Below are 20,111 nucleotides of genomic sequence, written 5' to 3'. Positions count from 1 at the left end.
CCCTCCCGAGTTTGCCTACTTTGGCCAGTGCTTCATCAATGTCATCTTTTGAATATCCTTTTTCGAGGAAGCGTTGTCCCATATCCATCAGAGCTATGGAGGTAGATTTTGGCTCTGAGTCGTTCCTTACTACTCTTAAAAGTTGTTAGTAAGGTAACCCTCTCTTGAGAGGTGCTGGATGAAAGCTAGTTGCATGTAGCAGCGTGTTTTTATCAGAGTCCTTACTGAAAACTCTGGTAGTCACCTGGTTCTTATTCAGTGAGACTGACACATCTAAAAAATTGATGTGCTCTCTGCTAAACGTGAGACTGAGGCGTATTGTGCCAGGAATTGAATTAATGTGGTTAATGAATTGTAATTTTCTTCGCCCTTTTTTCTTGTACCTTTTTTGTGCATTTCGTGGTATATATGTGCTTGGTGCATTTATTATCCTGGTACTAAGTGACATCACACGGTGGGGGAGTGTCCTGCACCGGGTCGACGGATAGTGCTATATATATCAAAATGGCCCTCGGCAGAAGAAAGATTCCCCACCCCTCATTTAGACTGTAAGCTCTTTATGGGAACTAGGGTTCATGCAGGCGCACAAAGCTCAGTTGGAAGGGGTCTGGCAGGGGCGCAGGGATCCAAAAGCCGGGACTCATTCTCATAGGGAAGAAGCAGGTATTCGGGCACAGTCAAGCTCCAAAAATATTATATTTTCTGAGCTTGATGAATTTGATCCCTATACTAGTGTATGGGGACAGATCGGGGCTGAGAGGTAAGCAGGAGATAACAGTGATTATCTTTTGCGTTACCTTTATGATGAATAGCCATCAACATTTTCACCTACTTTTGTAGAAATGATGGCTCCATGTCACAAAGGTCCTGGTTAATTTAATTTTTTTCCAGTGATCACAGAATCCCTGTTTTAGTATTTGTCCAAATACAAAATATTCTACCAAAATACCCAAATGAATTGACTTCTAAAAGCTATTTTGCATGTTTAGATTAGGCAGATGTGAATGGTGAAATGTATTTCAGCTGCCTGAAGAAGTAACTGTGTTCTGTTTACCCAATGACATCTCAAAGCAATCGTAATTCTTATTCAATTGATTTAGTCACTTGTGTTTTGGCTGAATATGAATTTTGCTTCCAGAAAGAAAAAATAAACTAGTATTTGGTTGAAATGAATGATTCATCTCTTCTTTTGTTTAATATGTCATTCCAAATACACTTGTGCAATCTTTAGCTGTTTCAATTTGTAAATTATGTGTGTGGTTAAAAATGCATAAGCTTGCAATGTTTAAAGTAATCGTTTCTTTTTATGTTACAGATGTGGAGGCTAAGAAAGCTTGTGATTGGTTACGGGCTGCAGGATTTCCTCAATATGCACAACTATATGAAGGTAAGATTTTTACATTATTGTTTTAGATACAAATAGAAAGCTACAGATGTGTCCTCCTACACCTTGGGAAAATTAACTAAGCGGCGGGTTCTAAATCTCGGTGGTTTGGCGGTGGTTTTGTTATCCGCAGATTTACGAAGGCCAAAACCGCTGTCAAAACACATTTTAGAATAGAATAGACTAGGGCTAAAATGACTAGTCAGTGTTTGGCAGTTTCTAAATGACACCATAAACAGTCACCAAACCGCCGACGGTTCTAAACAGGTTTAGTACCCATCGCTAAGTAAATTTTGCTTTGTCTTTAAGTTATGCAACCCTAGAAGGCCCGGTGTGACTGAGACACTGAGAGGAGTAGCGTACTGTAGTTTTGTTTTTTTAATTTTGCATCTTATTCACACTGAAAATGTAGCAATACACCACTCAAAGTGTACCAGAGATGCTGGACTGCGACTTTTACCACACAGGAATTAGTTTTAAACATGTGCAAAGTCGCATGATGAAGCACAGCAGAACTTGGGGAAAGAAAAAGCTGCATCCGCTTCATCAGAGCATTTCTTATGCTGGGTACACACCGGCCGACATATCGGCCGTTCAATTTACTGGCCAATAAATTGTGTGTGCGTCGGCCAGTGTGTACAGATGATGTGTCTGTGAACGACGACATTCACAGACCTATCGCGTCCGATGTGCAGCACAGGCAATGGCAGATATATCTACATATTGTGCTGTGTGTATGTGTATGGGCGTCAGACGACCACCTGTACACTTGCTGCACAGGCCACCAGGGAGGGGGGCGCGACATGTCCCATGGCCAGCTGACCGTGATGGCTGTACAGTGTGTATGAACGACCATCATCTGCAGATATATCTTTCAGGTATGTACACAGCTTTACACAGATTCAGACTCCGTTGCACACAGATCTACAAATATCGCACATCACGTTGATCAGTGTAATCTAGAAAAGTAGTTTTGTCGTTTCTAGTTTTATGTATGCGAATTAGACGCACATTTTGATGCGTCCAGAATCTGGTGCACTGAGTGGGGCTACTTGCCTCCTCTCAAGCAACAGTGTATTCTGGACACATTTGTACTTAAGCAATCCTGAATAAAATGACTTGGCTATGGAAGCTGAATTCCGCTTCAAGCTCCCTGACTAGAAGAATCGGGTATGTCCTATACCTGTGGTTCCCCAAATTTGGTAGAAACTCTCCACAATGGTGTCTTTCAGAACTTGCAGTTAGAATATAATAATATGGATATGGTTAAAGCATCTTGTGTACATTATGGATTGCCAAATAGCACTGTTTAGTTTTAAAACAATTCCTCTTTATTTTTTCTACTGGTACATTTTGAGTGTATTATACAGTGTATAATAACTGTGTATTTATATATGAGTGATAAAAATGATCTCATCATGTTGGCATGTAATGACAATTTCGTATGAATTCTGAACCCCCCCACCAATGATGTTACTTTCACAAAGTTTCAGCATAACACACATTGACAGTCTTCAAACACTTTTGCAATTTCCCATACACACTCCATGATGGAGACACAAACACTCCATAAAATTACCTAAAAACAATATCGCAGCCTTGTTTGCATCAAAAAATATATGTCTGCATAGAAGAAAGGAAAAAGGCTCACAGGGATACACATACATAAAGGAAAAAACACTCTGTAGAGGAATGAAGGTGAGGACATCCCAAAAAGTGCTATCATACAGAAGAAAAGGAAACCCGTAATGCTAAGGATAATCTATATAATAAAATCTAGTCCTGATAAGAGAGACAGATGGGGGGTGGAGGAGAGAGAAATGGAGTAAGAGGGGAAGAAAGAGGATGAGAAAAAGAGTGCAGGGGAGTGCTGAAGAATGACAGGAGGAAAGAGAGGAAAAAAACTCAGGCAGTACCAGGGCGACATCTAGTAGATAATAGCGTGCCCGAGGCTGGCCCAAAATGTTTAGTACAGCTGATGATGTTAGCATTCTGCTATTTAGTACATTGCACATAGCTGGAGAGCAAATTAAACTTTTATGTTGTTGCCAGATCAGACTGTAGGTTGGGCTGACACTATGGGCATAAAAAATGAACATGATTTGAATGAATGAAGTTATTCTATATTATGAAGATAATGAACGCTAAATTTATGATTTTCTACCCTGACTTTTATATATGCCCTTTATATTGGGTAGATTTAGTGTATCCTTCCTGTAGTGTCTCTACGGCTTGGCACACATGGGACCTGACCTATCCTGCTTACCTCACACTGAATATCTTTCAGTCTGACCCACAAACTCAGGAATCGAGGCTCCAACACTTGCACAGGGCTGAGAGGATGGGACCGTGCTTCAGAACAATAGCTGGAAGCATGGCATCATGGGGAAGTGTGAAGCCAACCATTGTCTGACCAAATGACTTCCAGATCACCCCCTCCTAAAAGAGCTCCCAAATAAACATAGTCGACAGCAACTGCTAACAGCCAAAGCTCATAATTAGGTGCAAGATCTTCCTTCCCATTCATGGGCTAATTGATGCATCAACTGCAGAGTTTTTTCTTTCAGATTTGTTATGATTGTGTGTGCAATAAATGTTGCCAACACATATTACAGGTCACAATACGATATAGGCCCTCATTCAGAGCCGTACGCTCTGAGCAGAGCGCACGCTCTGAATGAGGGCCGGGCTCCATTTTCATGGAGCGTCCTCCTGGACGCTCGTATAGCTGTGGGTCACCACCCACAGGCTATACGAGCGTGCATTGTGATGGCCGCGATGGTCGAGACCATCGCGACCATCGAAATTGCGAGCCGGAGCCTGCGGTTGAGGTTTTCAACCGCAAGCTCCGGAGTGATTTTGGCTCTATCAGAGCCAAAATCACTCCCACTGACATCACTAGTGATGTCAGTGGGCCGGCTTCTGACGGGAGGCGTTCCCGTGGGAACGCCCCCGTCAGGGAGGCACGCCCCCGGCACGCCCACCAAAGGGGGCGTGCTGTCAATCAACGTTGACAACACGCCCCCTTTGATCGGACACAACGAGCGAAGGACTTTCCTTCGCTCGTCGCGTCTGACGCATGCGCACGACGGAGCTCCCTCCGTCGTGCGCATGCTCAGTCCATAACATCGACCCACTTGCGAGCGGACAGCCGCTCGCGAGTGGGTCTGAATCAGGCCCATAATCCTAAATGGAAACCTCATGAACCGCCTGCTGCATTAACTATCCCATAATCCAATCCAATGTATGATCCTGGACCAATGTCAGGTTGGGTGTTTTCCAAATGCACTTGACTGTTAGACATGCGTATTCCATCTATAGTTGTGACAGTGCTTTCACCACCATTATCGAGGCAGGAGCAGTTACCGTATTACTTTGCACCTACAGCTTCTGTCATACAAGTCCTACCTCTCATTTGTTTTTTCCTCCTGCAGATTCACAGTTTCCTGTTGACATTACGTATGTGAAAAGAGATCACAATTTTTTGGATCAGGACTCCCTCAAATCCCTTTGCAGGTAGAGAAGGACTCTTGTAGTCTACATCAATTATACGTTTCACTAGTTCAGGAATTACCAGCTGAAATGATAAGGCTGTGATGGCAAGAGATTTCATCTTTTGTACGGATTACATATGGTTTGTTTAAAACAAATCTATCAAGAAATGTAAAAACTAAAAATTGATTGTAGCAAAGAAATGTAATTGTAAGAACTCTAGTTCATCTGTGACATTTCAGGTGAGTACAATAACAGGTTGTGGACATTTTCCAGCAATGTTGAGTTATTGACTAAATGGCACTAGTGGTGTTTTAGTGAGCAGCGGCAGGAACAGCACGGTCTGTTCCATGTAGGAATAGCACTTACCTGGGCACAGTCTGTGTATATACTACAGCATTTTGGCTCTGATCGGTGGAATAAAAATGTATGCTGTTGGACGTGCAATTCTCTCCCCAGATATTGCTCAGTGACACTCTATTATACTACTCACGTTTTTAGTTTTCCTGTCTTTTCTCAAAGTTCCACTGCTTGCCTTCCTAGTCCATTAACCCTTAACACCCCAGTAGCCCCTTGTACATTTACTCATTCATCATGTCTTTCTGGAGTGTACAGAGTTCTATAAGTTTGTGCACGTAAAATTGGTGATATATATATATATATATATTTTTTTTTTTTTCTCTCTATCTATTAGAGCAATGTGCTGTTCTTACACCATCATAACTGAATATAGTTTTAATGTATCCTATGCTGGTTTATTAAATTCTATTCTTTTGATGGCATTCAGTAGCTGTTTACTGATAATGGACAACTTGCTACATTTTAAGGACTCAAGTGTAATTGCACTGTTTCAGAGAGCCGCACTTACACTTTTCTTACATCTTGCCAAAAGAATATTGGAGTACAATGTGGCTTTTAACACTTTAGCCATAAACCACCAGCATCGAGGAAGAGCGCTAGTTTGTTCTTACCCAGTCAGCAAGTGTCTGCAGTAACTATAGTTTCTACCATTTGTGCTCTGCTTTAGAAAATGTTCTACTGTGTGTATAAATATTGTTATATCAGTGGGTCTGATTCAGAGCCGGATGCTCTGACAGAGCGCTCGCTCAGTTATAGGGCCGGCCCTCAGGTTTTGACCACCCACCGCTATAGCGAGCGGCCATGATGATGGTCGCGATGGTCAAGACCATCGCAACCATCGGGCTTGCGACGAGACCCTTGTGGTAGGGTCTTGTTGCCGCAAGCCCAAGAGTGCTTTCGGCTGAATCAGGCCCAGTGTCTCTACATGTGAACTGACCATTCCCTTAACCTAGGCAGGGTGATGCTAGGTTTCCAAGAGACTGGTCTGCTATGAGATTAAACACTCCGGGGCATCGTTCACAGCAACCGTGTACCAAGCAATTGGGTGCTCGCTGTCTGTATAACAGCAAGCAGAGTTCACATCCTCCAGCTGCAGTAAAATACCCAGGGTGGGATGTACTATTTTTCTCTTTTTTTTGTTTTGTTATTACCTCTGTTATCGGGTTGTTTTTTTGCTGGTGTTTTGAATCTGATGTGGTATGTACCATCTGCATTGTTCAGAAGCAGTGAATGCAGTCACTGCTGGTCAGTGCGGTCAGTTTCCACATCCATCCTACAGCTGGGTCCACATACATCTAGCCTCCTTGCGCGCTGAACAGCCCTTCTAGTCACGCCATGCCGTGGCGTGATTCTGTAGCGCAGAGAGTCTTTTCATGCAACTTTTTACCTTCAAATGCATCTTATTCGCATAGCAAATTACTGCATGCGAAACGCTACGTTACAGTGTCAGCAGCTGTAACGTAGCATTTCGCATGCAGATACACCCGCAGTTGCACACAGAACATAGGCATGCGGAATATCATTTTAATTAGCAGAAGCTGTTTGTGCTAAGTATTTACATCACTATGCAAATTAGATGCATTTGAAGGTAAAATGTTGCATGAGAAGACGCTGAGCGCTACAGAGTCACACAGAGCTCCTGCGTTGTGTGGCGCAACTTGTAGCACATGGAGGCTAGATGTATGTTGACCAATCTGTATGTTCCCTGCACATGCGCTTAGTTGTTTCTGATATGCAATCCGTGCTGCTTCCCTATGTTTGCAGGTATTTATTTATTAACAGTTTCTTATATAGCGCAACATATTTCATTGCGCTTCACAATTGGAAACACTAATAGATCAAAACTGGGTAATAACAGACATAGAGGTAGGAAGGCCCAGCTCGCAAGCTTACACTCTATAGATATTGATGAATATGTTTATCACACGTGTGTGTTGTGTGTCAGTGTATAGTGAGGCTGTGTGTGATGTGTGTTGCTTCCCATTTCCTGGAAGTGTGAGTCCAAATTTTGTTAAAGTGAAAGTAAGGGACAAAGATTACACTATTAGAGATCGGTGTCTTGTTTAGTATTACAAGGATTAAAGGATTGCAATACTGACTACAGCAGGAAAGTGAATGTAGCCTGCCAGCAGTACAGAGTATAGAGATAAAGAGAAAAACAAAACAAAACGTTACTTTAGAGAATAAAATGAAAATGTATATAAGTAAACATTTTACTTTAATAAAAAAAAAGAAGAAACTGAAATGACCTTGTTGAAAAAAATAAAACAAATACCATCAGGTGATTAATAACAGTGCAGAGAATGTGGAATTCACCAGCAAGAAACTGTGTAAAAAGAACACTAATAGATACTTCGGCACAAAGTCATTACGAGATTTCAAAGACGCTGAAGTATTTTTTTTTATATTTTTACATACCTGGAAGGGCAGAAGAAATCGCTAGGCACACATTACCGCAGTGAAAATCTATACGATAGTACATCCCAGCCCCAGTAAGACATATGCCTACTATTAGTAGTAGTAGTCACTCAATAATATGTACAACAGTAAGAGTAATACCCAGTAGTATTCAAAAAGTTGTGGACTGGTAATATGTAAAGCATGTAATAATTCCAATATTGTCACCATTCATAGAAATAATGCACGATAATGTCACCAGTAGTAATACTGCCAAATATTACCACAAGTAACCGATATCCAAATAGTAATTTTTCACAATTACGGTATGTCAGTAGTGGTATTGCCAATAATATTACCAGCTGTACTGTGGCAGTGAATAATAATTGGCACCAGTCACTATAATGCCCATTAATGTAATTATTGGAAGGTAATGCTATTGTAAGCAACTGTCATACCCAATAATGTCATCAGCTGTAGTAGTTCCCAATAATGTCACATGTTATCATAGATGCAGAATATAGATGCAGCAGCTTAGATCCTCAATCCCTACCCTGTAGTCCTCACTCCCTCTCACCTTCCTTACATGCTGAGTAGTTCTCTTTCTGGCCCGGGAACTGCAGCGGCTCCATCCCCTCTGCTCTCACATGACTCCTGCAGCACTGTATATTCCTTTGTAGCCCCACCCCCTGTACAGATTTCACCCTCCCTCTCACTTCTAGCTCATATGCCAGAGTGGGCAATCCTGCTCCCTGACCTAGAATGCCTGTGTTGTGAGCAGTTGCCCTCCTGCTCCCCTGGCCAGTCCCCACATGGGTCCAAGGACCAAGCATTGTTGTACGTAAACTGACAGTGGAAGCGGAGGAGAGATGGATCCAGAGAAAGCAGCATTATAGGTACAGTTTCATGCGTAGGATGATCAGGGCCGGATTAAGGTCTGTGGGGGCCCCTGGGCAACGAACCTGTTGGGGCCCCTATTAAATGTGACTAATGTATGCGTAATGGGGACCTTATGCAAAGCCCCCAGTAGTGGTAGTGCCCCTGTATGCAGAGCCCACAGTAGTGGTGCCCTTTATGTAGTGCCCCCAGTAGTAATGCCCCCAGTAGTCATGCCCCCTGTGTGTGCCCAATAGTAATGCTCTCCTTTACCATGCGCACTACAGAAATCACAAGGAAAATGGTGCCTGTGCAGTATAATTGCAGCTTGCATTGGTGCTGCCCCGGATTCATGGAAAGCCAGATCAGGCCAAGTTCCGCCCGACTCAGGACAGAGTGAAATACACTTTTGCCAGGGGCATATTAAGAGAGGAGGGTGCCCATGTGCAGTCTCTGTCTGGGGGTCCCCTCCTCTCTACCCTGCGGCTGACAACGCACTTAGTTGGGCAGTAGACTCTGGACACTAGTAGACTCTAGTGCTGTGCTAGAGCCCACTGCATATGCATAGGTCACCGTGGAAATGGTGCGGCAGTGCTGTCTGCCATGTTGCAGTGTTAAGGCTATTCTCTTTTCCCATTCCTGTTGAACCTTTGATTAACATGCCTTGCTGCATCTGAGCACAAGCATCAACAATTCGTTGTTGCAGATGATAACAATCTTGTTTCTTCATAGCTTACATAGCATAAACATGTTCCTTCAGGTAACCCCACAGAAAGAAATCCAGTTAAATCTGGGGATCTTAGTGGCCACTGGACTGGACCTCTACAGCCCATGCACCTTTGGGGAAACTGTACATCAAGATATTCCCTGACAATGAGTCCATAATGAGGTGGGGAACCATCTTGCTGGAAGAAATTAGGATAGGAACCATCCTCTGATAACAATGAGGGAAAAATCTCTTCATCTAACAACCTGTAGTAATGTGCTGCTGTTAATGTTTCCATCAATGAAGAATGGTTGCACAATACGAGTACCCCACAATTTTGTATAGACAAAATTCTCAAAATGGCCGTACGACGAACCCCACATTCACGAGACAGACAATGAGTGCTACGTTTTGAGCTCTTTGAAAATGATGCCAGCACAGCAGTTGTTGTTGCTTCATCTGTAACAGTTTTTGGTCATTCACTTTTTGGTTTATCTGCAATTGACCTGGTTTCTTTACATTTTGAAAGGAGATTGTCAACTGCACTGTGAGTAATGGGTGACCTATTTGGATGACGTTGGTTGAAATCATTGGGAAGAGCACTTTTGCTTCATTCTCCAGACATCAAGACAATGTCAACATGTTCTGTTTGTGTTAGTGCCATTGTCATTAATGTCACTACGTGCAAAATAAAACTCAGTTAAAACTCGAGAATTAATAAAGACACGTTAAAACAAAGGATACCATTGTTTTTCTAATTAAATTCTGCATTTGTTAAATGTCACATGACTACCTTCCCAATTAAAAAATGAGAATTGTATCCAAGACGGCCAACTTCAAGATGGCCACCATACAGGTGACACGTCATATATGTGTACTCATTTCCTTTTTATAAAGGTGTTTCCTCACTTATGGACCACCCTGTATTATAATAAACAGTATTGTGACAGTCATTTATTATTGAATCAATCTTGATTTTGCAATTTTTTATTGGCAATAGATTAATAAATTGCTATTACTTTTGTGATTCCTGCAGTATCAGTCATTTTTACAGCACATACAGCACTACTCATGTTTCTATTACCTGTATCACATTGACGTTGTACAGATACCTTGTTGGGGTTAGCTGTTTCCTGTGTGTACTTTTTCAGACCACTCTTATAGCGCCCATTTTTCTTCTTTCTGATAGTTTTGCCAACGATGTTCTGCCCTTCGGGAGAGTTTTAAAGACCTTTCTATAGTGACACTGGTACATCCTTGTCACATTCCCCTCTCTGCGCCACACTCGCTCCTCTTGTTTAACTCGGCCCATTTATACCCTATAGGATGTTGGTTCCCTCAGGAGCAGGGTTCTCCCTTCCCTTTATTTTCACATCTGCAGTTATTTTAGTCTTTTTGTATGAACTTATTTTTATATCTACATGTGTGTTATGTATAGCACCCTGTTTCCCCACACTGCTGCAGGGCACCAACCACATAGTTATAATAATAGAACAAATTATTAACAACATTTAAATTTTAGCTTGAAAAAAGCATATATGCAGAAAATGTATCTATTTATTATTTGGCCTCTCGATTATTTAATTTGGATGTTTCGTCTCTCTTCTTTCTGTCATGACTTTAGATTGTTCTTAAAGTGATTTTTTTTTTTTTTTAATTTAATTTTCGTCAATGCTCTCCTCTTTTTCTTCCAGATGTTTCTCCTACTCATCATCCTCATCACTTTCATCCTCCACTTGTTCATTAACTATTAAAATATGAAATAGAAACAGTTAGTAATGGATAATAAGCCCACAATTAGTTGTTTATCTAGCCAGAAAAGAAAATTCATAATGTATTTGTCTGTGTTGCAGTATTAGGATAAGATATGTAACCAGTAATCAGTATTAGTATTTACTGGTAAAATGAGACCTATTTATAAATCCAAACACCAATAACAAACATTTGTGTCTATATCATTGGTGGCATGGGCGTGTTATGGGAGCATGCTGTGTCGACATGTATTCAGCATGTGACTTTCTCCTCTTACACAGCCCTGCAGCCATAGTGGCCATATTGTGAGACAGTGATAAGGGAGGCTGTGCGCCAGGCAGGGGCTCATTGCTGCAGCTGATGGTGAGACGATGGTGGAGAGATTGGACCCATCAGAGCAGATGAGCATTGCTCACATATACACAGTGGGCATTGCAGGGTTAGCTCAGTCCATCACACAGAAGTACACAAGAGGAACGCTCAAGCTGACATTTGCATAGTTTTGCACTTGTGAATCTGTGAGAAATGGCAGCTGTACATGAACTGTGTGCTCTCTGTGTCAGGCCAGGAGATTGGGGTAGATGTCTGTCCTGTGGTCCTTACTTTATACTTAATTAATCTAGTTATTGTTACCTGGTGTCGTGTCAGAGCCGGATTCTATGTCCCTGTATGGCATTCTCTCCAGTCTGCTTTGCATACAGCTACAAAATAATGAGATGTGCTGAGTGGCAAAACACAGAAAGGAACCATGGGGTCTCCCCAACTTATATATTGGTTTCGAAATCATATAGGGTAACATTATATAATAGGGCAGCCTATTGTATTACAGTATAACGGCCACTTAGGGCAGCAAATGATATCACAGTACAATATAGCAAAGCAGGTTTGACTGTGTTGTACTTTTCACTTTACATTCCCTACTAAGAGCAAGCGAGGGTTTAGGATAAAATGGATACAAGTTATTTTCACTCTTTTGGCTTTATTAATATATCATATTGGTGTAATAATCTGGCTACATACTGGAGCAATGTTGTTCCGATTTGGCCAAATTGGAATAACAAATCATTCATATCGTGCAGTGTGTATGCGCTCTCCCGCAGTCTCATGCAACGTTGTCAGGTTTAATGTACTCATGCGGCCCCATACATATTAAGTAAGGACAGAACGAGTGATCATTCCATTGCTCATTACATCAATCTAATGTGTACCCAGCATATGATCTGTGGGGTTGACATATTGGCTTGGGTGCACATCGCTCAGTGTGTACCGAGCTTTAGTGTATCAATAAAATATTAACTCTACGGGGCCTATTCATCATGTTAATTATTCGGACCCTGATACTGTAACTCGCCGCGGCTACCAGAGCAATTCATCATTGCTTCGGCACAGTGACAGCTGATGCGAAATCAGCTCTCCCCACGTGTGGTGGCTTCTCTGCTCCTTTTCGGAGCAGAGAATCCTGTCACTGCTCCAGTCGGAGCAGTGACAGGAGTGCACATATGCGACCCACAGGTCACGCATGCGCACAAGAGCCTGAACGGAGCGGACAGTGACTGAGGGATGCGAAAGGAGCCAGACAGTGACTGAGGGATCCGAAAGGATCCCTCTTCGCAACCCGGGCCTTCTTCCCATAGGGAAGAAGCAGGTTTTGATGCAGGAGCATTTGCCATCTGAAGATGGCGAATGGTCCCGCAGTCAAGTTGCAGGAATACTGTAGTGTATGAGTATAGCGGGCCATTCCGCGAGAGGAAGGTAAGTAGGAGATATGTGATATCGGCTGCTTTACTTTCTTGATGAATGGCTCGCACATTTCATTTTCACAATTGCAGGTGAAATTTAGCATTTTCCCTTGCTTTTGTGAAAATTAAGTGATGATGAATAGGCCCCTATATCATACATGCCTACCCTCCCGGTTTTCGCGGGAGGCTCCCGATTTTTCGGGTAACCCCCCGCACCCCCGGAAGGGTAGGCATTTCTCCCGCATTCTGCCCACTTCCTAGTGAAGTGGGCAGAATTAGGAGAATACCCGCGGCAATCGCGGGTCTCCGTGAAGGGGGCGGGGCTTAAACTGTGATTCTGCATGAATCACAGCATTTGGCCCCACCCCCTATGTAAATTGTGCCCAATCGCGGCAATTTTACCGTGAGGGGGCGGGGCTTAATGACGCGAATCGTCAGGCTCCGCCCCCGTCGGCCCCCTGCTGCATCTCTTACCCGGGCTTCTCCCGGGAAGAGAATATTAAAGGTAGGCAACACTGCCCTATATGTTAACACCAGTTATATTGCCTTACGATGCATGTTCCACACTTAAATCTTTAACAGAATTTCTAAATTTAATATAATTTTCTTTCTCAAAAGAGAAGTTATGACTGTAATCCTTATGTTCAACTGTGTCTAAATTTTGACTGTAATCTTCCAGATTTAAATGTAATTCACACTATAGTTATATGGTACTATGTATTCTATATTAGAAAGCAGAAAACCCCTATTTGTGCAGATGATAGGCTTTACTCTTTCTATCAAGGGGTTACTTGTAGCGATAGAGCTGTTATCACTGGACGTATCCCCTACAGCTGATCAGATTAGTTCCTGGCAATATCTTCTACATGTGAAGCATGAGGCAGCCTATTTAGCAGGAATTAGCAGTCCTGATGTCAGAGGAGGTGGGAGGTATTCTGTGCTCTCACTGTGTATGGTATGACAAATGGCGTTGTCTCAGAATGGCCACACCCACTATGACATGGGGATGCCCCACCCTGCTGCTGCTCCCAATATGTATTCTCCCAATGCTGTTAGGTCTGCTCACTGTTATATGTGGAAAGCATTTATTTTGTAGTAGAATAGTATGTATTCCTGTGGGTTTATTGAGAAACAGTGATAATACAGGGACTGAGGATGTAACACTGAAAATACAGTGACAGGGGAGACACCATTGTCCAGGAGCATAACTAGGTATTTGAAGGCCCCATAGGAAAAGTTTGTAAGGGCCCCCTATGTATCACTCAATGGTGAAAAATGTATATAACACATGTAACTTTGACAAGGAAGATGGCCCCCCCTCAGCTGTGGGCCCCATAGCAGCTGCACCCCTTGTACCTATGGTAGATTCACCCATGCCATTGTCCATTTCTGCTGGCATTAGATCCAGGAATTATCCTACCCCACCTAATGCTAAACCTGCCGCTGGAGAAGACAGGAGACATACACATCTATCAGACTCCCATATCATATTGGTTACATTGGGCAATAATATAGTAATAATATACGTTTTATCTAGAGAAATCAACTGTTACATTATTTGTACATGATAGTAACTTACCTGAAATAAATGGATAAAATCAATAATATCACAACAAATGTTATGAGGACAGTGATATAAACAGCTTCTATTCCCTCCATTGGAGATTATGGGCAACTATGCAAGAAACAAACAGGTTAGGTGAATAAACTTAATTTCATTTGTAGCCATGTCACACTTATTAATCCCTTTTATATATAACAATTATAAGAACAAAAGAGCTGCTTCTGTAACATAAGTGTTGATATATGTAATAAGTAATATAAAACAGCATGGCACACCCTGTATTATCTCTGCACTAATACTCTGGGCCTGCTAGCTGTATATAGTAAGAAGTAGGGGCGGTTACAGAGCGGAGGGGGCCGTGTGCAGGCCCCGCCTTCTTTGTGGTGCAGTAGACTCTGGCATTGTGACTGAGTCTAGTGCGCATGCGCAGGTCTCCGGTAACATGGCGCCCACGCCATGGTCCCAGAGGCACCTCTATTAGGCATGTGCAAAGCTCAAAGAAAATGGCTGGGTGGTGTGTGCTGCTACTGCAATGCAGACATGGGACTCCAGAGAGGTAAGTATTATTCATGGGTGTGTGGTGTGGGTCATGTGCAACACAAATCCTGTACCCATTATAGATACCCAGATCCAGGCCCATATATGTGAATAAGATTACACACCAGAGGCTGGAATTTAGGGGGGAATTTAATTAAGGGCGAACACATTCATCCGGCCAAATCTGCCCAGCAACCACCGTACTTTACATCAGCGAGATCTCACATAAAATGTTCTCTACCCCATAAGGTAGTGAGCACTTTTGAGTGAATCGGACATTCTGCCAGCCGGGCAAAGGGTGCGAGATGGGTTGCCGTTGCCCGCGTTTACGCTGTGGCAACGGCAAATTGCACCCTACGTCTGCAATTTAATTCACCCCTAATAGTGTTTTATAATATGCTCACGAAAGCTGGTTTCCTAAAGTGTGGCAAAAGGAGTATGAAATCTGGTATGCTGACTTTCAGGGGACCCTCCATTTCCTCAGATATTGCCACTATCTCTACTAAACACAACCAGCACAAGTGCACATTGGCAAGGACAGTCACAGGTTTTAATGACTAATCCCTGGGAATCTATGGAGAGTTCAATGTCACTGGCGTGGGGTAATGAATGGGGGGAACCTATTGCTGCTAGGGGAGGTGGGGGGTGATGAGTAATGAATTGAAAGATATATTTCCATGGTGGTGTGTCTGTTTACATTGGAGGTGCAATACTGTAATAGGAACATATGGACACTGGGGTGGGGTGGAAGATAGTAATGTTACTGGGGGATCTATTACTACTAGTGGGTTAGAGGGGGGTAATGCCACTGGGATCTACTGCCACATAGATGGTGGGGGATAAATTGCCAATGGGGACATTTGGACTAACACAATACATTTTCAAAAAGATGTTTTTGCCTTAAAGACATTAACATTTTTGGAGAAGATGATTTTTTTGTAAAAGATAATTATCAGATAAGTGGTTAAAGAGAAGGGGTGCCTCTGTCTTCTATGTACATTTTACCTGTATATAAATAAATTATATGAGGTATTTTGTATTATATTAGCATCTAACTAAACCCTAGACACAGGTGAGCTATCATCCCCAAAACAAACACCACCCCAATTTTTTTCTCACCCAACATATTTAATATTATATCACTCACATAGTGTATTTCTGTAAACCTGTGTAAGGTTTTGTTATATTGTATAGTAAGTTATCTATAATGTATTTTGTATCCTGATAGCTGCTGATGTATACATGTGTCTATAGCTCTGTTACCAAAATAATTTATTTCTGCTTAGTAAATAATTATAATGACGACTTACCTTCAGTTGTCTGAATTACTTCTCCTTTACCAGTTCGTACTGATTAAAAAATGTCCTTAAACAGAAAAACTTGAATATACGTCTTACTCCACTGAATACTACCTTTCAAAAGACTGAAACTGATGGCGTCTGTGACATCACCCTGGGCCACAGTTCCATTATGACATGTCACGTGATGATGTAATGATAACTAGGAAGTGGCTAGGACCTTATTTGAGAAAATTCATGGAGTGTTTAAAAATAAATGATGCAAACAAAATAATGTTAACAAACCAATGTGCTGATAGTTCATAGCTGTTACAGTATTTCAGGTATCTAATTATTAGCTTTCTTACCTTTTTATGTATACTTTGTTTACATAAGGGATTCTTTTCCTTTTGAATGGGACACATGACATGGGTGTGCCTTGGTTTGTAGGGTAGGTATTTAAGATCCCTTTTTTTCAAAATGGTTTCTGTTCGTCCTAATATTTAGTACTAGATGTCATTACTATGAGCAGAAGAGGCTGCACATGTGTACTTAGCTGAGATACTTGTCTTGGCATGTACACTAGGAAGAGGTTGGGATGTGGGAGATCTAGACACACTTCTGGGGGTGTGAGGGCGCTACCCAAAAATTTGGGAGCCTCCCGCAACTTCTGGCTGAGTAGAGTGAGTGGAGGGATGGGCCTTCGGGGGTAGGGAGGGTCCAAAGCATATTTTTGCACCTGGGACCATCACTCGCTAGTTCCGCCAAGTATATATGTGCAGTGTAATTATGCATCCCACGCAGAATGTGTCACAGAGCATACACATAACATGCAGAACTATTATGATTGATCAGGTGCATTTATTTGCAAGTTCAGTATTCTAAGGCATGGACACACAAATTAGCTATACCTCTTGATATGCATTAGTGTTTTAGGTCACAAATATCTTTACATTACATAGCATACTTTCTGCACCTACAGATATGTCCTCTTGCAGCTATGCTCGGTACGTGGCAAATCGCACCACGCATGGCATGAGACGTGCACCAGCGAGCAGATACGCGCACTGTGTTCTCTCCCGCTAGTCTATAGAATTGCATGGTGCGATCTCGGTGCGCGTCATAGTGTACCGTAGCGTACGCTGTTGCAGGTAATCGCATGGTGCAATGCGTGCACACGTTTGTAGCGGATCTGCAAAGATGCAGGAGGACAAATCTGTATAAATGACAAGGGCAAAATATGAGCATTCCAACAGGATACTTGCATAGCACACATCTCTGTACTATACTGACGGTTACATATACTCATAATACTGTCTTGAAAAATGCAGGTGTACATATTTCCGTATTTACAAAAAGGCATATATGAACCTCACACTGTATAATGAAGTTCACGGGAACACCTTAGAGGGTCTAGGCACAAATAACAAATCAGAGGTGATTTCTCACGCTCTAACCAATGAAAAGCCAGAGTGGATTAGGGATGGACATCGAATTCCAATTGTTTAACACCATCAATGTAATGTTCACTCTAGGTCCAGTGACGGGCAGGATGCCGGACCTAGAGAGAGAGCACTCTGGTGCATGCCCAAAAAGGGGGCATAGCTTTAAGATGCACCCCCTTTTCATCACTCTTGGGTGCGTGCCCGGCACTTACGGACTTGCTGGGCTGCCCCCATGCTTTCCCTTCTCTGTGAATAGATGCCAGGCGCCTGATCCCCGGCATCTATTCACCGGTGGTGATCGCTACACCGAAGTTTTCCCCACCCGCGGGACACTGTGGCTGCTGGTTGGGGACAGCACCCGCAGGCTGTTTTAGCGGAGTGCCTTCAAAAGGGGCAGGGCACATTCTGCCCTTTTGAAATTGTGTAGAGTGCGGCACCCCGCTAAAACAGTCTAGCATAAATGCTGTCAGTGTTATTCTTATGGTAAGTGTTTGGATGGCTGATTTCCAATGGCGGTCGACAGTGCTTTCCATGTTGTGAAAGTGATGGCCATTCAATGTTAAAACATTGACTGACTCCAGCTGTTTAACATTGAAAATGGGCACTCTTCACTAATGCGTATGCACAAATGGGTTATTATGTGCATGCACAAGCCATCTGAATATTTTTCCCATCAAATTCTTTTGATGCGATGGTTAGTTATTACCATTGCATTTAACATTTTGATGGTGGAAGCCCAGCCATCATCCCTAATTTTGTTTTGTTTTGCGGACAAGCCCCCCAGTCTTGTCTTTCACATCAAACACTTTTTAACAATCTATCAGATATTATTTTCAAGGTAGATCCAAATTAATAAAGAAGAAAAAACAATAGAAATAATAATCCCTGTGGATTTAGGAGTATAATAATGTGGTGAATAAAGGATTGGGGCTTATTTATTTTCATAAAATTTTTTCTGTGGTGTTTGTACTTTGCTTTTTTAAACAAAATCTTAATATTTCTATGTGGCACTCCAGGTCGGAGTGTACCCATGTAGAACAACAAGTCCCAGTCTGCTCTGGTAGATATAATAAATTTTACTACTATTCTTTGGTGATTATTCAATTTGTGCACCCGGGTTTTTGGCGTGCTCGTCGGAGCAATTCAGTTGTTTCTGCCAATGGCAGTAAATGCTCTCTCCTGAGGTGGCGAGCAAAAATGGACACACAGACCCTGTTTGGCTGCCCAAACTGCGCGCTAATCAGGTCTTTTAGACAGGTTTAACCACTTTAAGCAGCTAAACACTGTTTGTAGGATCTACAGTCTGGAAGGGAAACCTTGATGTGGTAACAGATTTGTTATTCTTCGTACCTACTGTAATTGCCAAGTTGTTTAATTGATTTCTGTAATTTCAGACTATGGGCCTGACTCAGAGATGGATGAATTTGCAGAGCTGCATACAAGCAGCTGTGCAAAAACGTCCATCTCCGATTCCAATGCAGAAGGAGGTGTCAGACACCTCCTTGCGGCATTTGCAATCCCAGCAATGTTGCGACCGAGTGCTGGTCACTTAAGAAGCCAGGAATCTGCATCCACCAACGTTAGTTCCCGGGAACGACTAACAGGCGCACCCCTGCTCCGGTCCCCAAACGCAGCAACATGTTCTGGGGGTCTGCGTGCAAGATCGCAGGACTCATTCTGCCCATGCACAGAATGGGTCCTGCACAGACCCCTCAACATCGGAGATGTACATTAATCATCAGGTTAACATACATCTGTGAATCGGGCCCTATGTACGTACTAAGAATTGCGAAAGTTCCACAATTTATTTTAATGTACATTGCAGCTGATATAATAATGATTAACATGATTATTCCCGCTATGTACTGTACTAAAGCTAACTCTCAGGGGCAGCGGTAATGATAACGGCTATCCCTGCAAGTTACCACCCCGGCATATTGAGGAGTCTTTCGTATTTCGGGAAATCAATGTGAGATTTGAGAGCTGGACGGAGGCTGCGGTAGAGGAATCGGAAGATCCCTCTCCTGCGAGAATGCCTTTATAAGCATAAAGCGGTTTAGGTGATATGAGGAAGCTTTTCAGAGTTTGGTCCCCATTGATTTTTTTGAATACTTATGCGGTAGGCTATAGTGCTGAGACACCAAAATTATGCAGAAACTCATTTCTGCATCATTTAATGAAAAAAATGCCTTGATAAATATGCCCCATCTCACTGCAATTTGTTATAAATTGAATGAACTGTTACTCGTTTAGTATTCCCTTTTTCTTTTATCTCAATTTTTCTGTTCATTTTATATTTCCCCCTTTTTGTTTTTTTATACCTACTGCGCAAGTAGATATTGTACCTTAACATCTACTGTCTTTATAATTTTGTTTGTTGTTTCAATATAATCTTTTTATTTTGACATACAAAGAGTGAAAGGAGGCATCTGAAATTCTGATAAAGTTATGGGATATGTTGACATTTAGCGGAAACTGTGTTGGACCTTGGAAAGAGAATTTCCTTTCTGGATGGAATGCTAACTTAACCCTTTCCAGTCCAAAGAATGTACTGAGACTGCAAACTTATAGGTGGCTAAAAG

General features: G+C 42.3%; 1 protein-coding gene across 2 annotated transcripts in view; it reads left to right on the top strand.

Moving 5' to 3' along the window:
* Positions 1-1,207: 1,207 nt before the first annotated feature.
* The window catches only part of LOC148525159 (stAR-related lipid transfer protein 13-like), a 44,605-nt gene continuing 25,701 nt past the window's right edge, over positions 1,208-20,111 (top strand). The window contains exons 1-2 of one of the 2 annotated variants that reach the window (XM_088471160.1): positions 1,208-1,387; positions 4,819-4,900. In XM_088471160.1, the coding sequence (XP_088327286.1) occupies positions 1,267-1,387; positions 4,819-4,900 (203 nt within the window). In that variant the 5' untranslated portion in view covers positions 1,208-1,266. The remainder of the gene's footprint in view (positions 1,388-4,818; positions 4,901-20,111) is intronic. The other variant, XM_088471161.1, reaches the window with a different exon arrangement.

Source organism: Taudactylus pleione, unplaced genomic scaffold (assembly GCF_031769625.1).
Source record: "Taudactylus pleione unplaced genomic scaffold, aTauple2 ptg000111l, whole genome shotgun sequence".
Lineage (NCBI taxonomy): Eukaryota > Metazoa > Chordata > Amphibia > Anura > Myobatrachidae > Taudactylus > Taudactylus pleione.
This window is presented reverse-complemented; position numbering and strand designations above follow the sequence as displayed.